General features: G+C 36.8%; 1 protein-coding gene across 8 annotated transcripts in view; it reads left to right on the forward strand.

The window, feature by feature from the left end:
* Window positions 1–7,657, forward strand: part of TRIP12 (thyroid hormone receptor interactor 12) — a 78,062-nt gene extending 70,405 nt beyond the window's left edge. For all 8 annotated transcript variants that reach the window (XM_050978191.1, XM_050978193.1, XM_050978194.1 and 5 more), the window contains 5 exons: window positions 356–520; window positions 3,901–4,014; window positions 4,821–4,915; window positions 5,125–5,228; window positions 6,280–7,657. In XM_050978191.1, coding sequence (XP_050834148.1) covers window positions 356–520; window positions 3,901–4,014; window positions 4,821–4,915; window positions 5,125–5,228; window positions 6,280–6,476 — 675 coding nt within the window. In that variant the 3' untranslated portion in view covers window positions 6,477–7,657. The remainder of the gene's footprint in view (window positions 1–355; window positions 521–3,900; window positions 4,015–4,820; window positions 4,916–5,124; window positions 5,229–6,279) is intronic.
* The last annotated feature ends 1,396 nt before the right edge of the window (window positions 7,658–9,053 follow it).

Raw genomic sequence — 9,053 nt, forward strand, 5'->3', positions numbered from 1 at the left:
TTCTGAGGAAAAAACAGCCTCTGAGCCGTAGCAGCATATTTCACATTTCTTTTTCTTGCAGTAGTATTTTCTAGCTAGTTTGTCTTCTGGCATGTTAAGTAATTCTAAAACTGCTAGAACCAAGTGTACTCCTGTGATTTTTCCAGTTTATCCATTAAGCTTATTTATTTGATTTCTCTTGGTTTACTGTTTTGTATGAAAACTCCAGAAGGAGAGCAAGGAGAGTTGCAACAGTGTTAATGGTCATGCTCTTACAGAAATGTCTGATTAGTCAAAGCTGCTTTAGAAGTCAAAACTTTTGAATAAGTTTATTTAAATTAATTGTTCTCATTGGTTTTCACTTCCAATTTTTTAGACCAAAGAAAGTCTACAGTATGCATTGGAGGCTCTGACTATGAATGGCTGCTCAGTGGAAGATCTAGGGCTGGACTTCACACTCCCTGGGTTTCCCAACATAGAGCTGAAAAAAGGGGGAAAAGATACACCGGTCACTATCCACAATTTAGAGGAGTATCTCAGAGTATGTAAAAGCAAACCTATAACTAAAATTCTGTTTTTTTCTTGCTCCCAGGTAGTTTGTTCCATATATATTTCAGTTCATTCTCATAAACTAGGCCTGACAGTAATTTTCCTACTTATGACTTCTCTTCTGGACTAGTTTATTACTACAGTAAAACTGTTAGAACCTCATTGCACCTGACCTGACAACCTTGTGTAGTATAAGAAGTCTGGTTTATATGTAATGAAGTCATCAGAAGGTTGGCTTTTTGGAGAAAAAGGATTTTTTTTTTTAATTTTAAGTGGATTCATTGTACATGGCTATGGTAATTAATTTATTAGGAATAGTGATTTAGCAAATTATTTAGCAATAGTCATCTAGCATCCAGTGGCCTTTGAACTGCTGTAATAGTAGGGTAATTTTTTGGGGCTCAGTCTTACAGACACATCAGCAGTTGTGAGTCAAAAGTAAAGCATTAGTTTTTTGGCCAAAAAGCTAAAACCAAACCAACAAAAATCCCAAGGAAAACTGAACCAGTCAACCAAATAACCCCAACACGTGTGAAAAAACCCTAAACCCTAAAAAGAATAAATAAGGAAAAGATAACCAAATATTGCCAGAATAAATTGACAGTACACCTGTGTATTGATTGATTCCTATGGCAAAAGGGGCATAGGAAAACAGAAGGTCGATATTGCTGAACAAAGGTAGGAAGCTGTTTCTGTAAAGGGAATTGGTTAAAAACAGCCTGGAAAAGAGATGAGGAAAGACAAGAAGAATGCAGTATTATCACATGAAGTTGTGAGTGGGATGGAGGGGAGGGTCACTGTATTCCAATTGCTAAATAATACATTTCCTGACAGGTTAGGGTGCTGCCAGTTTCACTCTGAGGACTCTTCAGTTCTGAAGCACTGATAAGAACCACATCTGATGTTTTGGTAGAAACAATTCAATAAGGGTCATGACAATTGCTGCCTATCAGCTGAGAAATTTTGCAAAGCTCTTCTGTAATCCTTACAAGTGAATATTGAGCAGTTTCTATTTACCTTATAGTTCCCAACTGTTACCTGTCCACTTCTCATGTGTTTATTTGTTTAAAGTAGATTCTTCTAGTCAAGAATCACTTACAAAATATTTGGATTTAAAGCTCTTTGCAGACCTAACAGAGGAGCAATACAAACTTCCACAGTTTGTTAGAAACAGAATTTGCAGTCTCCATTTACTGAGTAATGTTGCATTCAAGCATTCCAGACTGATTTCCATAGTTTGCAGTCTTTTTTTTTTTCTTCCCTAAGTAACTTGTATCAGATATCTGATACACTGAGAAAGGCTTACAGATGGCTCAGATGTCCTGTAGTTGTCCTGCTGCAGGCTTCTGTCTTTGTAAAGGAAAAGAAAATTACAACAGAAAACTTTCTCTCCTCTTACTAATAACTTTTGGAACTTTTATTTTCTTAAAGGATCTCTGTGCTGTTTTTCTTATATTTGTCTTTATGGCTTTATAGAGTTGATGTGAAAGAAATAGAAAGTATTCCAGAGGGAAAATTAGTATACTCTCCATCACAAATACAGTGAATTGCATTGTAGAAATATATTTGATTGATCAGCTGGTCTGTATAGCATCCTGTGGGTCAGCTGCCCTGCTCTAGAACATGTCATTTTCATTAAAATCTTATGTGAGGATTAACATGAAAAGTAGTTTATAAAGCTGGAATATCTTAATGTTGCTTTTCATGCCTCTTCTGCCATCCTGTCACTCTTCCCTCTACCTCCCTGTGTTCTGCCCAAGGACTGTTCCCACAGGAACTGCCTTTATCAGAAAGTAGAACTGCTTCAATTACCTGTATAGTGAAAGAATTTATTCTTTTTTTTTTCCTTTTTTCCCCCCCCTCTTCTCTTCTGTATTATAAAGAGGCCACTTTGCTTGTTCTAAATTTGTGAACAAAAAGTTTCAGTAGTGTAGATTTTTGTCTAGCAATTGGATCTTCTCTTTGAATCTGCAAGAATACAGTGCAGCTTAATTATGCCACATGCTCTTGATCATAAAAACTAATCACAGTTGTAGGTAAGCAGCTCTGCTGTTAGAATAGCCATAGACTAGTCCGTGTTGTAGAAGAATTTTTTGTGCTGCTGGTGCCTGCTTCCTTTCTCTTCAGTATTAAAACTGGTTTGTGGAAGTAGTGCCATGTATCTCCAATGAAATTCAATGCCTGACTCTTCTATTGGAAAACTTATCAGCAGATGCTAATGAGCTTTTTGTATCTTGAGAGCTTTCTGGAAGCAGTAACTCTTCAGTTATTATTGGGATAGGGTGACATACTTGCTTCAGGACTCCAGCAGGATCTGTGAACTCTTTAATCCTGTTCAGATGCATCCATAGATGACTTTAATCAGCACCACAGGCCAGAGCTTTTAACACATTTTGAACTAGTAGTTCTGTGTCAACAGCACCTCTTTTACAACCAGCCCTTGTTTCCTGCTGGGGTTGAGGATATCCAGGACAAGTATAATCAGCAAAAGCTCTGACTGACAAAAGAATCTGAACTTGGTCTGCAATCTGCTCTGTAAAATACCTTAATTTTGTGGAGAAATACTGGCTGCAGGAGTTTCATTTACAGAACTCTGGGCTCATTTGTGTCATATGACCTTTCTTCCCCCCACTGGTTGTTGTTTCAGTATGTGCTGTCCACTTTGGAAGTTACTTTAATGCTGAGGGGGTAACTACAGATATAAAACCAAAACAAAACAGAAAAATTATGCTCAAAAGGCCTAGATTAGTGTGTTACTGTCTTTGTCATTATGATTCTTAACCATATTCCAGTAACTTAAAATGAAGTTACTGCTTTTTTTCCTATGTATTCTTATAATAAGAATAAGCTCCTTAATATATCAAACAGGCTAGAGTTGCTTTTTTAAAACTTAATATTAGAATAGGGACCCATATATTTCCATAGGGGAAATTAAGATAATATTGCCAAGTCATGCCCTATGGATTTCTGCTTCAGGTGCTGCATTTTAAGAGGTGTAGAGAGAGAGCACCTAGGTAAAGCTTCTAAAGATAAATGTTCAGATTTATTTTAAATTATTCTGTTAAATAAGTTCAGTTTAACCAGCTATTCTGAGTTCTGTTTGTTTTGTTAAAAACAAAGGCCAAGTAAGTTGTTTAAATTCTGCAAAAGTTCGTGTTAAGGGTAATGTAAAGGATGAATGAAGGCAGAATGAGGCAATGCTGTAGAGCAGCTCCATGAATCAATGTGCACCCTGTGGGAGCTCCAGTGAGCATATGGCTGGGCTGCTGGAGTTTGGCTTCTGCAGTTGTACTGATTTGTACAGTAGTGATCACTGCATGCTTCCTGTGTTCAAATGGCTTTTTTCACTTTTGTTTTTTTCTTTCCCTGCAGTTGGTTATATTCTGGGCACTAAATGAAGGTGTTGCCAGACAGTTTGACTCCTTCAGAGATGGATTTGAGTCAGTGTTCCCCCTTAGTCATCTTCAGTACTTCTATCCTGAGGAGGTTGGTGAACGTGTTTTTGCTGCTGCTTTTATAACCTTTATCTGCATGTATGGGCAGCCTTAACCTGGGTGCAGGGTATTTGTGACAGTCTTGACATTGCATTTCTGATGCAAGTTAGTGAAACTGAGTGTCCCTGAAATTCTGCACTTAACTCTTAAAGATTTCTCTGTTCTGTAGTCACTTATTTAATGCTTTTATTCTGAACAGCTCCATGTTCTTTAAAGTGTGTGTATTCAGCTTTTCTGAGAAGTGCTTTAATTTATGTTTTAATTTAGTGCTTTAATTTAATTTATGTATGTTTTACTACTTCATTACTCTATGGTGTATGAGTACCCTAATTTCTTGTATTGCAGTACCTCTGAATAGCTGTAGATAGTTGTGGACACCAGCTGGATCCTCTATTAGAACAACAAAACAATAAAACAAGTCATCACTCTTTAGCAAAGCTTCAGCCGTAAGAGATTCAGATGAAGGGAATAAGGATAGTTGGTCTTGCTTTAGTCTCACCACCACCATATCAACTGCTGTGTAAAATTCTCAACACTCTTAAGTGGACTGAATTGAGTCACAATTATGGTTCTCTGGACGAGAAGAGGGAATGTTTTATTCTTCTTTGAGGGAGTCTGTTTGAAGACTGTACTTTGAGGGGTTTTTTTACCTTTATAAACTCAGACCTCTGCCTTTAAGAACAAACACTGAAGCACACTTAGGCTTGGCTAACACATTGTTCCATTGTTGTACTCCTGTGTTCCTGATGCTTTGCAAGGCAAAGAGGAACATTTACTCCTTGTTGTTTAATTTTACAGTTGGAGCAGCTCTTGTGTGGCAGCAAGACAGACACTTGGGATGCAAAGACTTTAATGGAATGTTGCAGGCCTGATCACGGTTACACGCATGACAGGTAATATCGTGTTGGTCTTGTTAAACAAACAAAAAAAACCAAACCAGTAGAGAATACTTTCTTGAAATAATCCTCATGCATTGTTATTCAAGCTAAAGGAATTATATGACATAGATTTGAAAATGCTTATACTGTGCTGAATATGAATCTGATGCAATTATTTTAATTATAAACAAAATAATATTCTTTTGGTTCTTTTCCCTCCTCAGTCGAGCAGTGAAGTATCTCTTTGAAATTCTCAGTAGTTTTGATAGTGAGCAGCAAAGACTGTTTCTTCAGTTTGTGACGGGCAGCCCCAGACTGCCTGTAGGAGGTAGGTTTTCCTTATTGCATATTGCTGTGCATGCAATTGCTGTTACTGATCTATTTCTGAATAAGATGTTTACTTCAGTATAGGAAGAAATTCCTTAACTTGGGTATTTGAGAGGTTCATACTGGTTTCCCATTTCTAATTTCCTAAGTGGCTGGGCAGTCAGGTATAATTCTCATAACCTTTGTGTTAATCCCATGACATTTCCTGCAGTTGACTATCCAGGTTTAAACTGTTTCCAGAACATATCAGAGGGCAAAAGAGTTCAAAATTTAAATAAAACTGAAAGCTCCTAATACTGTATTTTTTGGCTTGAGGTGCATTAAATTATGGCAACAATATGATGCGTTGTAACCTGAAAACAATAGTCTCCTTTCTAGAAAGGAGCCAATACTTAGGTTAGTATTAATTCTACTTAATTTCTCCCCCTTTTGAATTTCAGCATTTAGATAAGAGTGCAGTAAACAGAGAAATGTACTGTCTTTGCTAGGGACTATTGTAGAATACACATTTTACTGTATTCTCAGCTGAGTGCTTTGCAGGTCAAAAATGAATTCATGCATCTGTTTCAATATTTACATTCTTTGGGATCTGGGGGAAAGACTTGATTTTTCTTTTTTTCTTAATATATTTTGGGAGCTCTTCTGTGGAGACATGGTGTAGACACAATTGAGTTATAGGAGTATAGAAATGATACCTGAAGAATAATCAGGTACTAGAGTCATAGATGATTACTGTTAAAAAATGTGCGTGAAGCCAACAAACTTAAAAATATTGGTTGGAATAGAATTTTTACACATACAAAGCACAATTAAAAGGAGATCTATGCAACTTATTCTTGTATTTTTAAATGAATCTTGTAAGACGAATCTGCAGGCAGGATTTGAGATATTTTTAGCTTGTTATGCAGCTTTATCAAGTTATATTCTGAACTTCTGAAGGTGTCCAGGAAGTCAGCTGTGCGATACGTGCTTCTGTCACTGGGCATGTCTGCAGCCAGCTGTGGGTGTCCAGGAAGAGCAGCCTTACTCTGAGTGTCTTTTCTCATTACTAGGTTTTCGAAGTTTGAATCCTCCCCTGACGATTGTACGGAAGACATTTGAGTCCACAGAGAATCCTGATGATTTCTTACCCTCAGTAATGACTTGTGTGAACTATCTCAAATTGCCGGACTATTCAACTATTGAGATAATGCGTGAAAAACTCTTGATAGCTGCAAGAGAAGGGCAGCAGTCATTCCATCTTTCCTGATCACAATGAAAAATGCAATGTCTGCCTGTTACAGCAAAAGAGAAACTCATGATTCTTTTCTAAATATATCACCTGAGTCAAGGAAACGTGTTACGCCTTCTTGTTGTAGAAAAACGGCTTGCAGATTATAAGCAAAGACACTTGGTTGATATTCATTAAAAGCCCCTATGGACTTAAAGTGATCAGGCCCTAAAAGTTGTTGTGACAAGGTTTCTTTAGCAAGTTCTTGTTTAAATTATCATTTATTTGATGAGTGAAGTTTTTAACTTGCTTTGCTGTGTGAAATTTAAAAAGGGATGTTTTTCCAGGCTGGAACAATAAATGTCGCTGTGCAGTTTAATACTGGGCTGTGTGTATCCATCTAGCTAAGTCTGAAGTTTTTCCTCCAAAGACAACTTTTGTACATAAGTACAGAAATTAAAATACACCATGTATTTGACGAATCTAGTTTAGTAGACTAGTTCTGTGTACCCTCACCTGCCTCTAATTTTACCCATCCTCATGTATTGTCTGATGTGCAATTCACTTGGTTCTTTTTGTGTGCAACATTCAACAATTGTTATGTTTTGGTTAGCGTGGGCATTTAACTGCTCCATGCCTCTTTCTCTGATTAAGATAATTTAAATTTTACTGAAATCAAATATATATTGTCAATATAATTCAGCCTTTGTAACTAGGTAGAACCTTTCTTATAGCATAGTTTTACTGTAGTGGTAGGATATAATGGCGACAGTCGTTACCAGAGTGCTCCAGAGCTGTTTACACAGTGATTCAGGCAGCAAAAGCCTCGACGGGAGGCCAGGAAGAATTATTTCTTTCATGTAGTTGAAGTCCAACAGCTTGGGCTGGCCAGTGTGTATTGTGGTAAGGCCCAGAGCATTTCCAATTGATGTAAAGTTTTTTAAAAGACAAATTAGTCGTTTCATTCCCTGTTTGAGTAAACAGTTTTCCTGTTCTTGATCTAAGTTCCTGGCTAATTTTGTAGGGGTTTTTTTTCTTTTTTTCTTTTCCCCCAGTGCTAGCTTGGAACAAGCAGTTCAGCCTTTGTCTTTTGACACAGATAAAGCACCTGTAAGCAATGCTCTGTCCAACTGTTTTATGTGCTGATTTCTCAAATCTGCAATAATTTACTTCATCAGGTTAATGTTTTTACCTGAATATAAATAAAAAAGTTTGCTTCACCTTTTTGTTCATAGTTTTGTACTGTATGCCTAAAGTTCAATTGTGTAAATTACTGTAATGCAAGTAAATCATCCTAAATCTACTTGGCTAACAACTGCAACTTGTGGATGATTTACTACTAAAACAAGTCCTTTTATGACCTCCAACTTTAAGGGAAATTTTTTCCTTTCTATGCGTTCAAAAAACGGGCAATTACAAATATTCCTGAGATGTACCTGCTACATAGGTAATCTTTATGAAAATGTGATAGTTAATTACTTTTATTCAACTTTGAGAAATCAAAATTCCTTTCAGTGCTTAGAAATTGTTAAATTCTGGCTAATCAGGCTAGTTATTTCCCCTAAACTAACAAGTTTTCTTTTATCCAGCTGAAGAACTCGTGCTTCCAGAACATGTAACGGACATTCTTCTGGTGAACATTCACAGAATTACCTGTGCTTGCTCAGACCAGTGCCACTGAAATGTAATACAGACCTGTCGTGAGCATGAGTAGAATGTGAAATCCTTGCACAAAGAACCTGATAACTGAACAGTTTTCTATTACCGTATTAAACCCGACTGAAGGCGCTTCACCCTGTACATACAATAATGGTAGCGCGCAGTGCGGCATAGTTTGCATCCAACTTCAAGGCAGTGTTTAAACTATGGACTGGTGTTTAAATTGTTCTGATAACTTGATCAAACTGAGCACAAACAAGTGTTTATAGTGTGTGGATAGCAATTTGTTCATTTTTTTAAGGTTCTATATTTTAAAAAAACTGACTTGTGTAAAAAAAAAAAGAAAAAAGCTAATATTTTGTATTAAAATATCATGTGTATTGATACTTTTTTTACCCATGTTGTCTCCCTCTAGAATCTGGCTTTCATTGACTTGGAAATTTTGAGGAGCTTTCAGATTTGATAGTGTAACTGTTTGTGTAACTGTTTCAGCGGGAAAATAAGTTGGTACCTGTTAAAAAAGGAAGGAAAAAACAAGTACCTGTGGTGATGTGTTCTGGCTGTCATTTTGAGCGCAGAGTAAGGTTTTAGTTTGCCTGTAAAGTGAATGAAACCCTTTTGGGTGACACTTTTTTCCTACCAAGGGCAGCTTTTAGCATATTAGAAGAGCAGTCTGGCTTAAAAGGTAAAGACAGTAAATTACACAAAGAAACTGAAGTCACATTTTGCATGGTTGCAGTACCATCCTGCAAACAAATATATATATCTAAGAATAGTTCAGAATGAGTGGAGGGGTGGTGCAAGATCTTAAGTATTTCTCCTTTTCAAGAATTTTGGATTAAGGGAAAAGCCCACTAAAATCACTCCATGGGTGTATGTGGTCATTGTAGTACTGCACTGCTTTGTATACCTTTATAAGGTATAATAAAAGGTGCAATCAGAAGTCTTATCTTTTAA

This window comes from Serinus canaria, chromosome 9, assembly GCF_022539315.1.
Source record: "Serinus canaria isolate serCan28SL12 chromosome 9, serCan2020, whole genome shotgun sequence".
Taxonomy (NCBI): domain Eukaryota; kingdom Metazoa; phylum Chordata; class Aves; order Passeriformes; family Fringillidae; genus Serinus; species Serinus canaria.